General features: G+C 41.0%; 1 protein-coding gene across 1 annotated transcript in view; it reads right to left on the reverse strand.

Annotated features, from left to right (window-relative positions):
* CSMD1 (CUB and Sushi multiple domains 1) overlaps positions 1-14,454 on the reverse strand; it is a gene marked incomplete at its 5' end in the record, with an annotated part of 1,822,885 nt that overhangs the window by 892,867 nt on the left and 915,564 nt on the right. Inside the window, one exon of the mRNA XM_082444064.1 lies at positions 11,991-12,198. Within this exon, the coding sequence (XP_082300190.1) occupies positions 11,991-12,198 (208 nt within the window). The remainder of the gene's footprint in view (positions 1-11,990; positions 12,199-14,454) is intronic.

Genomic DNA, 14,454 nt, shown 5'->3' on the forward strand with positions numbered 1-14,454 from the left:
TCCCTTTTCTTCACACCCTCTCACATATGGATACCAAGGGGGAAGGGGGCTGGGATGAATTGGGATATTGGGATTGACAAATATACACTATTGATACTATGTATAAAATAGATAACTAACGTGAACCTACTGTATAGCACAGGGAAACCTACTCAATGCTCTGTGGTGACCTAAATGGAGAGGAAATCCGAAAAAAGAGGGGATATATGTATACGTATAGCTGATTCACTTTGCTGTACAGTGGAAACTAATACAACATTGTAAAGCAACTATACTCCGATAAAAACTTTTTAAAAAAAGAAAAAATAGGGCTTGCCATCAAATATTTTAAGTTATTTCTTATTGTTCTGTGGAAAAAATGGATTGCTTCACTCATATCATCGACTATCTCCTGTGCTTTGCGATATCTGTACTTCTAATTTTGCACATACTGTGTCTAAAATAGCCCCACGAATTTTGTGCCCAGACCCTTTCTGTTCTCTGGGTCTGTGTCAAATCCCAACTTTTCTGCAAAATGTTCTTCGATGACCTCACTGGGTAATTATTTCTCTTTCTTCAAACTTTGCTCTCTTTACCCTGATTGCTCATTTGTCATGTTTCATACACAGCTTGATAATCACGATGGATACAGTTTACTGAGCATCTCTGTACCACAGGCAGTGATAGGTTTCTGACCTATATTTTAATCTTCACCAAGCAAGATAAGTATCATTAACCTCATTTTACAGTCGGGAAACAAAAACTCTGGGAGTTTGAATAACGAATCCAAATTACCCAGCTACAGAGAGGAAAAACACAAATGTTAACCCATCATCTCTCTCACTCCAAGGCCAACTCTCTTTCACCAATCTGAGCTGAATAACTATGGACTTTGCTGACACAGCAGAAGAGAAGATTCTGCAGATGGAGAAAAGGAATTGAAGGCATGGCTAGAAGAAACAGCAAGTTGGAATAAAGTCACTATCAGCTTCAAGTGCAAAATGGAATGTAAATGTTGCCAGGGTTCAGATCAGGACAGTACCTGTAATATATCAAGAAAAGCACAGCCTTTCCTGAGCGCATAGTCCCAGGTTTTAATCTATATCCCACCAAAGATGAGCGCTTCATAGTCACATACGTTTGGTGAATTGCAACCTCCTCTAACTGACCTCTGAGCCACGTTGCCCAGTAAGGTATTAAAAGACTGAGAATTTTTGGCAAAGGGACCTGTTTAACTTTTTAGCCCAATGTCCTCCAAAGGAGTTCAAAACAATTTTATTTTCAATGTACAACTATTAATAGACTGGAAACATGCTAATACTGCTGAAAATATTTGGAAGCCACTGAAATACTGTGTTTCTTCCTCTTCTGACCCTCTCCCTCAGTCCCAGCAGTCAGCGCCACAGCTGAGCTGGTTCAGCTAATTAAACCGGAATCTCTGAGGAGTGGCGCCAGGCAGTTCTGATGTGAAGCCCAAATTGGAAACTCAATGCTGAACCCAATCTTTCCGAATCTGCCCCATTCTGCACCAGCAGCCCATTACAAAATTATAAGATATATTTCAACAAAGACCAGAGAGCTTATATTATCATACTCTGAAATATAACTACTAAAAAGTTTTCACTTTTCAAGAAAACTTGAAATTATTATTAGTAATAATACGTTTTCCTCCACCTATTGAGGTATAATTGTCAAAACTGTATAGCGTTAACATGTACAATATGATGCTTTGATACACATATACACTAAAAAATACAGCATTTACTGCAATCAAGGTAATTAACATATCCATCATGGTACACAGGTTTTTTGGTTTTTTTTTGTGGTGAGAACTCTTACCATCTATGCTCTTAGCAATGGAAAACAGTAAGGAGACTCCTCAAACAATTAAAAATAGAACTAGCATATGATCCAGCAATCCTAATTCTGGGTATAAGACCAAAAGAAATGAAATCCGTATCTCAAAGAGATATCTGCATTCCTGTGCTTGTCGCAACATGATTCACAATGGCCAAGATATGGAACCAACCTAAGTATCCACCTATGGACAAATGGATAAAGAAAATGTGATATGCACACACACACACACACACACACACACACACACACACACAGAGGACTATTACTCCGCCATTATAAAGAAGGAAATCCTACCATTTGTGACAACATGGATGGACCTGCAGGGTATTATACTAAGTGAAATAAGTCAGAGAAAGACAAATACTGCATGATCTTACTTATATGTAGAATCTAAATTAAAAAACCAAGTAGAACTCATATAACCAGACAGTAGAATGGTGGCTGCCAGGGGCTGAGAGCAGTGGAAACAGGGAGATTTGGTCAAAGGGTACAAACGTCCAGTTGTAAGATAAGTTCTCAGGATCCAATATACAGTACGATGACTAGAGTTAATAATACTGTATTGTATACTTGAAACTTAATTAGTTATTATTGCAATTATCTTATTGTCCACTCTCTGCACCACCCACAAACACTGTAGACCCTCACTTCTTGGTCTGGTCCACAGACCAGGGGCACCCACATCACCCAGGAACTTGTTGAAATGCAGACTCTCGGTACCTTCCTCAGATCTCCTGAGTCGTAATCTGCATCGAAAGAAGATCCCGGGTGATTCCTACACACAATAAATTTAAGAAGCATTGGACTAGCATATATCACAATTTCAGGCACATGTTACGCCCTTTAAAAAGTTTGCTAAATAGATACATATGTACTTTGGTACAAATTCTATGGTTCTCACACTATATTTTTACTAAGTTGTAGACTTTTAGTGGTATGATGACCTGGGGACTTCCCTGGTGGCGTAGGGGTTAAGAATCCGCGTGCCAATGCAGGGGACACGGGTTGGAACCCTGGTCCGGGAAGATCCCACATGCCGCGGAGCAACTAAGCCCGTGTGCCACACGTACTGAGCCTGCGCTCTAGAGCCTGCGAGCCACAACTACTGAGCCCGCATTCCACAGCTACTAAAGCCTGCGTGCCTAGAGCCTGTGCTCCGCAACAAGAGAAGCCACCGCAATGGGAAGCCCGCGCACCGCAACGGAGAGTAGCCCCAGCTCGCCCCAACTAGAGAAAGCCTGCGAGCAGCAATGAAGACCCAACGCAGCCAAAAATAAGTAAATAAATTTATATAAAAAAATAGTATAATGACCTGGATATATATAGTATTTGGATTTTCAAAAACTTGAATGGTGTATATGGACAATATCCCTGAACGTTAAAAATGATTTACTGTGGTGGAACACATTGCCAAAACACAAACAGGGGTCAGCATCTGGTTCTAACTCTTCTTTCAAAGCAATATTATGGCTGCAGTTTTATTTTCACAGAGGTGCAGAGCAAAGATAAGACACAGGTTTGAAAAGTTCAGCATAAAAGAAATGATGCTTTTATAATTAAAATATTGAAGGTTATTTGCTGAAAATAGCCTTTTAAAACTAAATACAGGTTAAAAACAAAATTGTGGGGTTGTTTTTAAAAAAAGATTTTAACTTCAACAGGTTACTGTTGTGTTCTAAGGTAGAATTCTGAAGTCTCTACGGCGTTGTTTCTTAGAACAATAAACATGCAGCTAGTTACAGAAATCCTGTACGTTGCAGGCCTTCTGCTGAGCACTTCACAAGCAACCCCTCATTTGCTCCATTTCACAAGCCTCTGAGGTCCTGTCAGGGCCATTTCCATCTTACAGACAGGGGTCTGGGACTTAGAGGAAACCCACTCTGTGCCATCAAGCTCACAAGTTGCAAAACCACGGCTAGATCCCGAGTCTGAATCAGTAGGCTTGGTTTAGCTACTATTCCAAGCTGCCTGCTTATGGAAAGAAGATGGAAAAATTAGAGGTCACAGGCCACCCCTGCCCCAGCCAGATGAGAACAGCCTCGGAGGATGGCAGGTCCAGCTCTGATGACAGACAGAAGACCTGGCTTCTCTCCTAGCCACTAACCCCAAACTGTAGGGCAAGGCACGTGATATTTCTAGGATGCAGTTTCCTTATCCAACCAATAAAGGGATCACATTAGGAGATTTCCCAAGTTCCAGCTATTCTAAAATTTATAATTCACAAAAATAAAAACCTCCAGGATATATACATTTTTAAAGAAATGATGGGCTATAATTGTCTAAAGGGTTTCAAATCAGAGTGACTTAAGCTCTTGTGTTTATTATAGTCCAAAGATGGGAAACGTTCCTGTTTCCAGCCACTGCTCACAGACAGGACTCACCAAGCTCACACGGCACGTGCCCATAGGATGAAACCCGAGTAATAAATTGTCACATTTGTCAGAGACGAATTAGACTGCACAAAATTACCTTATTCTCCTAACCAGTCCTCCATTAAATTGTACAAACTTTAAGAAGAAAGGGAAAATTAGATATTCAGAGTTTGGGGAGAAAGTTTAAATGAAGATATCAAAGTGTACAGCTGGAATACCATGACGTACACATCTGGCTGATTTGGAGAATAAATGAAAGCCCGCAAGCATTATCGGAGGATGGCTAAAATAGAGTTGGCACAATGGCCTCTTAAAAGGCAGTGTGTTTTTAAAAGGGATATTTATTTAAAAGTGTTAATTTAAGTGTAATTTTGCTTTCTGGAAAAGACCACATACAAAAAGAGAGAGGGGTGACTATAAAAAAACAAAAACAAGAACAAAACACAAGTATATTGTATTGTGTGAAATGAATTTATATTCCTAAAGGGGAAATTTTTCCCACTGCCTGTAACACTGATAATTTACAGGAAATGTAATCTTCAGTAACATCAGGTGAAGTGGTTGGGCTTTCCTATGACAGGAGAAATATCACAGCAGAGTTGAGGTTTCTGACATGTGGTATCTACCCTGACTTGGTAAAGAACCACACTCTGGGACTCTCTAATCAGTTCCATCTTTAGGGACCAGGAATGCTTTTTTTTTTTTTCTCTTCGTCATCCCTTGGTCTGGTCTTTTTGCATGTAGTCCTGGTGTAAAATACTACATTTTATCCACAGCTACCACCATTAAATAAATCATGTACATTTCCTATGTTCAAAATATTTATTGATGAACATAGTTTAACTTCATCAACTGTATATATTTGAAATTCTAAATACTGATTTCAGCCAAAATGAAAGCTATCTAAGATGAACTACTCTGATGGTATTTCAGACATCTGTGAAGAAATATGGAAAGAGACACTTCTGGGCAATAAAATGGCACCAGGGTACCTACTAAGAAACCCATCACAATCCTTAGGAGGGAGATTGCAGGGCACGGAAGTCTTCACCTGGGGTATGTTTGCTTGGTTGTGAATTGGGGATAGAGGATGTGGGAGATTGAAAATAGGCAGAAGTTTCTCCTGGCCCATCAGAGACAGCCTCCTTTTCTCCTCAAGGCAACTTCCAGCAAGAAAGACTCTTCCTTCAGCACCTACTACAGATGGTACATTTCAGGTGAAAACGGAGGGAAATAAGTGCCTTGAAAAAGTACACCTGATTGGAAGCTTTTCGAAACACAGCCTGCCTGCTTGGCTCAGCTGCACTGTTGCCCTTTGGGGTAAAGAGTCCTCAGGCAGCTAGCTGCCAACGGGAGAGGGAGAGGATGGAAAGGGGGTTTGCGTAGGCCTTGTGGACGGGGGGGTCACCTAATCACGTAGGTAACGGAAGTGTCTGGACGCATCTGGACGATGCATGGGAAAGAATGTCTCAGACCAGGTTACAAATTCCCCGTTGCATAGACTTGGCTGTGATCAGACAAATTTCCCTATTGAGTTTGGAGGGTTTGGGATGATCGGGGCTGGCCATTATTTTCCCACCACCTCTAACGTAAATGAGTCAAAATTGTAGATGGGAAGCCTTCATATTTACACTGTTGGCAATGTCTTTACGATATGCCCCCTTTTAGAAGACTTACAACATCCATTATTGTATTTATACTCACGACTATACATGACAAGTAAGTTAAGATTTATTACCTTACCTTATACCTAATAACACAGAAGAAGAAGACTGTAAAAGAAGGGGTCATGATGTCACCACCATGGAGTAACAGGACCAGATCTAGACTTGAAGCGGCCTCATGCTTCCCTTGGTGTCCAACGAGGCCAGACAGAACTGCAGTCATTCTGGGATAATACTGGAGTGTTAACATACTTCTTTAATTTTTAATAATAAAAATTTTAATAAAAGTATTTTATTTACTTTTATTTTCCTGACTTAAAAACAGTAAAGAAATATCATCTTGATATATTTAAATAAAGGAAGAAGTATAGCTTGGGGCTGTCTCTGTTTCAGCCCCTGCTCTGCCACCTGGTAGCTGTGTGGTAAGATATTTAACCTTCTCTGAGTTCATTTTTCTCGCCTATAAAATGGGGATAATAGTATCTCTAAGTAGTGGCAACTGATTACATTCGCCTGGTACATAGCAATACTTATTGAATATTACTATTCAGTGTAAGGTTTTTTAAGAATAATACATTATTCAAAGAAATTTTTAGAGAAAGATATTTTGAGTACAAGAGGGGTTTAGGAAAGGGGCTGTAATAATATCATGTTAATTATGGCCTTAGGCCTCTGCATAGTACGTAGAGGTTCAAGAAAAGTAGAAATTCATGTACTGTTATATACATATATATACACACATACGGTATTTGTTTATGTTATGCTTGCTCCATAGAAAATGCTGAGGTGCAAACATTCCAATAGGTTTGTGCAACGTAATTATTAAATTTAAATTTAAAACGGAAAACATAAAAGAAAGAAAACCAATTATTTCAGTTGGTGGTCATGGGGCCGTGCTTTATGGCCTCCTCCTCCTTATGCCTGAAAAACGCCATCGTCTTTCAAAAAGAGTGTGACCAGACTGTACTGTTAACGTGAGCGAGGTGAAGGTTATGGAAACGGAAAGATGGAAACAGTCGCCCCGTGGAGGTGGCGAAAGAGACGGAATTCAGTGCCGTGAAGGTCCCTGGACTGAGTTCCGGAGCAGAAAAAGGGCAGCAGGGAAAATTCAGATCAGGTCTGTAAGTTAGTTAGTATCAGTGTTAATTTCTTGGTTTCCACGACGATCCTAGGGCTGTATAAGACGTGATTGTTAAGGGAAGCTGGGCTGGGTGATATACCAACTCTCTGAGCTGGTTTTACAAGTTCTCTGTGAAATGATTTTAAAATGAACAGTTAACAAATAAAATGAGGAGAGATTGGAAGGGGTTTCCTTTCTTGTACCCGGGGCAGGAGAGCAGGACTGATTTCAGGGCGTCTATGCTCTGTGCACGCCTCAATAGTCCGTCCTCATTAGAAATTAAATACACACCAAGTCAGTTATCAATTAAGTGACAAGCTGGATAAACATCCTAGGTGTTAACTGACCCTTCAAGGGTTCTTTGAAGCTCACTCAGCTTCGCCAGTTCCTCTGAAGTTCTGTTTTGGCTTCAGCAAGTCACTGATTAGATTGGTTTAATGGTGAAGTTGTGCCTGGTTAATGGGAACAAAATAAAGTGTAGTTACAAAACTACTTTTTGCTCTCTTATATGTAATCTTGCATGGCCCAGACAGGCAAAGGGGTAGAGTCATCTTGGTTAGTGAATGACTGAACTTAAGCCTTAAAAAATATCATAAAGTAACAGATTTTCTATTGCTATAAGAAGTCAGCTCTAATCTAAATCAGCCAAGAAGCATTCTTGCATTGATGATCACTGAGGTTTTCCAGGGAGGCAGATATATAACTGTCTGCCCCACTGGTGGTACTTCTTCGAATGCTCTACCATCCATATGTTAATTTAATGTTGGTTAAATTGGGCCACGTGGGCGTTCCCTGTGGAGGCTGGTTCCTGAACAAGCGTGCAAGAGACACAAACGTGCTATGGTGAAGACAGGGGTGCATTCAGTGGGGCAAAGTGAGGGGTGCTTGCCGGGCAGAGGAGAAGGCCAGACTGGAGGGCAAGGTGGGCCAAGCTTTGAAAAGCCTCGAATGACACGCTAAGGCCTTCGGGTTTTATTCCGATGGCCCATGGCTCAGTCGCTGAAGGTTTTTAAGAAACTGATGCATTTAAGTAAGTTTTGGGGCATATTTTAAACGCATTTATTATCCCTTGTTTTCTTTCCTTCTCTACCCTATACACACACTCCCTGCCATGAAATGGGGTAGATAATTATTCCCAAATATGAGTGCATATTTTGAAGATAGTAAATGCTCTCTTTCTCGTTTCTTGTCAAGACTCTGTGATGTTCCTAGGAACATCCCTTTAACCATCATATCTTAATTTAGAAACCTTAGTAACTTAACTCTGAAATAAAATCAATTTTCTGCCTTCTTGATATTTCCAGAATTAGGAGTTAGATGCTACCCCATCAAATCACTTCAGAAAGTAAGAATGTGTGGCTAGCTTTACTGTTAACCAGGTTTTTAACTGCAGGAAAAAACCGTAATTCCTGGACCACGTTGCAAAGACAACTAGGCATGACAGCGCTCTCTGATGTACACAGAGTCGACTAGGCTTAAGTGACGACAGCCCGGCCACGTTTAATACACGGATAATTCTGGGACTTTACATCATCCACCACTTTTAGACTGCCTCTGCTGTAACCATGGCAACCCTTACATAAAACATAGCTGAGTTGGTAATTTCACTCCAAATGAAATGAAAATAAGGCTAATCCTATTATTGTTCTTAACAATTTTCCAAGTAGCTTCTTCTCAGAGTGCCCTTGCTTGTATATCTGTCTTTTAAAAATAGATTATTGGAAAATTATACGTGTGTGTGCACTGTCTCTACTCACAGCCATCAGCACTGTCCTACTGCCGCTGCCGTGTAACCTTGTGCCTGAAAGGAGGTGCAACCACCTACACGGCTGCTTAGTATTTTTCTTGCAATTCGGGGATGGGTAAATCTTTTAAATGTACCGGTTTAGACCACGAAACATTTCAGAGGCCGTCACTTGACAAGTTACGGTTAAATAATACTCTTTTGAAGATAAGCCCTATTATGCATTTGTATAAATCTGAGAAGGTAACTCAAGCGATTCTGTTTTGTGTTGTAAATGTGCCCGTGCGTGTTTCAGTAATGATTTAGGAAAACCATCTTTTCCTTTTCTGCCTCCACTGAAGAGCCTTCTGTTGAATAGGGGTCCTATGCCACGTCAGGATCTTTCTCTTTATAATTGTGATAAACACTCAATGTCATCCCTGACATTGTCCCTGTTGTCCCTGACTTTCTTGATGCAGCGTGTGTGCTAAATGGCTTCTCAAGTGGCCCATCTCCCCCGCTATGGTGGTTGTCTGCCCAAGGCTTTAGGATCCAAATTGCAGTCCTGAAACAGAGAAAAGGGAACTTCCTGACCAGCCATTAAGCTCAGACCTGGGTTCTTCCATTGGGGGGACGGTCTTACAGTAAAAAGAACACACAGTTTGGGTTCAGGGGCCTTCAGATCCAGCTGGAGCTCTGCCAGTACTCCCTCAGCTTTGCCATCTCTTACCCTTCGTGCCTCTCAGACGCTTCATCAAAAGAGGAAAAATATACTAATAACTACCCCACGGGGCTTTTGTGCCAAGCCATCAGGAAAATACAAATCATCAGGAGGATATAATGTTCACCACAACTCTCCGTCTGATAATGGCTGTCGAAACAGAGAAATCATGATGAACCAACAGGCAACCCATTTTATCAGACCAGAAGGCACCCAGGGTCAAAGTCCCACGGACAGCTTTTCCAACAACTGCCCAGTTCTTCCCAGCTGCTGCTGGACCATTGATCTTGGCGTCCTGGCAAACACGGGGAGATTTCAGACAGCTGGAAAACGTCTTCCAGTCTGAATCCAAACACCAGGAAGACACAGGGCAATTTCTCTGGCTGCCACGACAATATTCTCTATGTCACGACTGTGAGCTGTTGCTATCAGGCCCCGCCCGTTGCCGTGGCCTCACCTGGCATTTCCGACAGATGGCAATTTTAGCACATTCAAGACCCCATCCGAGCACATTTTTCTGAGTCTGGTATTGAAGTAGGAGGGGACCCGCGTCGGGGGAAAGGACCAATGGAGATAAAACAGGGAGGAGGAGAGGATGCAAAAGAAACCAGCGGGGATGAGAAAAGAAGAAACGGGCAAAACCAAGTCAAGTAACATCGTCTCACTCCTGGGGACCGCTTACTGAAGACAGGTGAACCGAAGGAGGTCTCCCTGCTCGGGGCGGTCACGTGGTGTGGGAATGTGCCACAAGGCCTTCTGCGAGGCTCTGCGCCACCGGGACTGGCATCTCTGCTCAGCATTCCTATTTTTCTTTCGGACTTGGATATGGACATCCGAGTTTCCTTTCCTATATAAACGGCATTGGTTTGGCGAAAGCCAACCTTGACCGTGGAGTCTACAATCATCCTCCGATATGCCTACTGTATTTTCTCTCCCCCAGCCTGACACCTCACCATCCAGGTGATGCCCATCATCTCTAGAATCTCTCACAAGTAAGGCCTTTACCATGAGTCACTGAATTTCTGAGAAACCGTCACCATGTAGTTTTGCATGGCAATGATTTTCTGGAAACCAAAACAAGGTGACTTTAGAGCTAGGAAGGTGTTGCATCACTGAATCTCCTACAGTGATACACAGAGAAAGGCACTCCGTAGATGTTGAATGAATTAATTTAAAAGCTCATTTAGTATAGCCCCTTCTTATACAAGCAGTTAAATGATTTGTCCAACGTCACAAAGATGGTTTGTGACAGAACTTGGAGCAAAATCTAGGACATTCAGCTTTCAGTTTGGTAACTGTTTCCATTAACTCTGATGTTACAAAAAGGTAGGTAGATAATAACATAAACCAATCCTTGAGTCTTTAAATTGTATAACATGAAATAAGCAAAAGGGTAACCTTGCCTGATCTAAAAGTATTGTTCAGATCAATGAAATTAAAAATAAAGATCACAGAGGCAGTGGTTATTTTTCTCTTAACTGAAGTAGCATTTAACATAAGAACAATAAAACTAATGAAAGGAAATGACTTAAACTATAAATATGAATCCTCTGCTTTGAGTTTTGAGCCTTGGAAAATAAAATTCAATGTTGCTAATTGGTTTAAAACATAAAACAGTTTATGATGTTTGTCAGGTTTGATAGTTTTATCCTTTAGTCTCTGTACTGTAATACAGACTTAAACCTATAGAGATATTCAAAATCATTCATTTCATCTCCTCCACCAATGCATAAACAGCCAACATTTCCTCTATCCCAACTTAATTTGAACATACATATTGTCAAGTTTCCTTATTGTTCAAGACCTGAAATAGATAACAGCTGCAGTTTTTAAAATGCTAAGAAATTGAAAAATTAAAACAAAAAAACCAGTTCAACCCGTAACAAACGACATAATTTAAAGTATACCCTAAGTCTTTAAACATTTATTCTTCGAATTCTCCCTTTTCAGTTGTACTTATAGACACAGCTAGAGCTGCTCTCACACAAGAAACACCATACACCAGAGACTGTAATGGATTTGATCAGGTTTTCTTCTGTTACCACTAGCACACACACCAGAGAACTGATCGTCAGATGACTGGCATTACCTATATATCAGGTTAGTATTTATGGTTTGCCTGTGACCCTCATAGGTGGTTATATGATTTGGTGCAGCATCTCCAGGGAGGAAAAGACATACACAATCACACATCCGCAGCAGAGGCGACAAATGGCTGGCGACATGACATTTTAAAATCTCCACTGTCTAAAAATATCTGTTTAAACTGAATCAGCTCCAGATCAAATCCAAAACCAGCTTAGCTCACTTAGCTGCCATCTTCTGTGTTGCTTTATAAGAATCCAAAAGGAGGACACGATACGTTCCAGTGCCCAAGGCCAGATAACATCTCCAGCTCCAAATACCAGCACAAAGACATCTTAGAAACGTTGAAGTCCGTCACAATATAGATGACATTTTAGCAGCCAAAAGAGCAAGGCAAGGAAAGAACACAACTTTCTGAAGTCTATTTAGAGGGAAGTGGTAAGGACATTTCCTGTCCAGGACTCACCATATGGATGGTACTTCTGTCCCGCTGATCTCTAAGAAGTCATATCCTTCTTCGAGCTGAAAGTCAGTGAAGACTAAAGCAATGGTGTCCCCGGGTTCTGCGAGGATGGTCCACGTGCAGTCGGCGTTGTTCTCGTACTCTGAAGGGAAGTAGGGGCTGGAGATGCTGCTGCTTGTGCCCCGTAGGGTGCCGCCACAGGCCCCCTCAGCTGCAAAGGACAGAAGCAAAGGAAGCGTACTGAAAATGGCCTCATACACAAGCACCTCCACAGAGTGTCACTCTCCATCAGTGACGCATATTTTCTGAACCCCGAATAGCGACACGCAATCTGACAAAGGGTTTCTCCTGGTTGGGTTTAGTTCTACAGAAAGACTTAAAAAGTCTACCCATTACATCGCATTGTTAACTGAACTGCCACTATAGAAAGACGTGAAATTGTGTCTTTTCTAAAATCTGGAACGTGCAGTTACTATACACCTGATGTTCACAGACAATTTAACCGTATTTTCAAAGGTTTTCTCTGCATCTTGGAAGACGGAAATAAGTTGGCAACGTTGTGAGTCTTAACAGTATGCGGCCATCATTTCTTCATTTTTTGAGAGCTGGCTTGAAAATACAGTGATCTTAAAAGAAGCAGTTGCCCTAATCTTTCTGTCCTGTAGAGTTTGGAATGTGCACTTGGTTTTGAATTTCAGATAAGTTCTTGAATAATATGATAACAGAGACACATCAACTCATAAAAAAGTTCTGAGTAGGAAATAGTTGCGTGAAAACTTAAAATGGATTATCTTGGAAAAGTGACAAGGAAAAGGTCAGTAAGATAAAATACATTTAGGATACAAATTAGCATTGGAATAAATATTGTTTTGAAGAGAACTGGATCCTGTAACTTTTTCCACAGAGTAAAAAATAGATGGTATTCAATTTATATAATCAACTATTACAAAATGTTATGTATGTAGTAAACTGTATGTATAGGGTAGATAAATATTTGTGAAATAACATGATTTAAGACAAGTCTGTAAATACTGTCCCTCCCTTCCTTCTTTCCTATCAGATAATCCTGGCAAACAGTATACACTTGGCCCTCTGTATCTGCAGATTCAGCATCCATAGATTCTACCAACAGATGAAGAATATACAAAAAAATTCCTAGAAAGTTCCAAACAGCAAAACTTAAGTTTGCTGCATGCCCACAACTATTTACATAGTATTTTCATTGTATTAGGTATTATAAGTATTCTAGAAATCATTTAAAGTATACAGGAGGATGTGTGCAGGTTATACGCAAATATGATGCCATTTTATGTAAGGGACTTGAGCATCCAAAGATTTTGTTATCTGCAGGGGAACCTGGAAGCAATCTCCTGTGGATACCAAGGGACAATTGTATTTAACAATTAGGGACATCAGCGCTACAATTAGAGTGATAGACAAAGTCAGCCTGTTACCAAGATGGGAAATTTGCCTTTGGCAGCTTGTGGGACTAGACAGACGAGATCACTTGGAACAGATATTTACATTGGCTACTGAATAAAAAACTGTGTATATAAGCATATCACACTTATATATAAAAAGTTTATACACACACACACACACACACACACACACACATATATAAACTTAAAAGTTTTCAAATCCAATGCTGTGGTTAGGTGATTAAAATGAAATATATTAAATCTGACAGCGAAGACTGCATAAGTGGTTTGTAATTCAGCTGGCGAGCAAACAGCTCTCCTTCCCAAGTATTAGAGGAGAAACACTCATATCAAATTATTCTGGATTTCTGAAACTGTAACCTACGCACTGAAGCATTATTTATGATTTAAAAGACCTTGAAACAGGTATATTTGTGTGCATAATACACTCTAACCATAAAATAAGAGTGAAGAGGATAAGAAGCATACTGGGTTCTTGGGGAAAGTATCTTGGTGACCTTGACCGAACAGAGGTGACGCTAAACCTATCTGACAAGAGTAGGTATGCACAGGTACCAGACATCAATCACGGACCTCGGCTGTAGCTCTAGGGCAGGGCCCTGGAGTTCCTTCCCTGCAGCCTTTCTCCCTCTGGTCGCTCAACTGTCGGAAGATCTGAGGACCTGTAGGAGGTGTCTACTGGGCTGGGGTGACATCGTGTTTCCAGGGGCTCCAGGAAGTGGCTATATATTACCTGGTATAGGAATATTTTATCAGCTGACAGAGCTGTGCTGGTATCTGCAAGCTGCTATCAGCCCTGATCTCTCAGCAACACATCTACCTTCTGTTTAAAATGAGGGTGGTTGAACTGGATAACCTCCAGTGTCACTTCCTTTGATCCAATGACTCTAAGAGTTTAGACACTAAGTATCCAGATTTTCCTAGGACTTCAGGTGAGGGCTTGAGCAGGTCATGGAGGACCACGCTTGAATGGCCTAGTGAGTGAGTTCTATACTCACTAACTCCAGAGGAGCCTGGGGTGCCCA

The sequence above is a fragment of the Balaenoptera physalus genome (assembly GCF_965194825.1).
Source record: "Balaenoptera physalus genome assembly, chromosome: 21".
NCBI classification, from domain to species: Eukaryota; Metazoa; Chordata; class Mammalia; order Artiodactyla; family Balaenopteridae; genus Balaenoptera; species Balaenoptera physalus.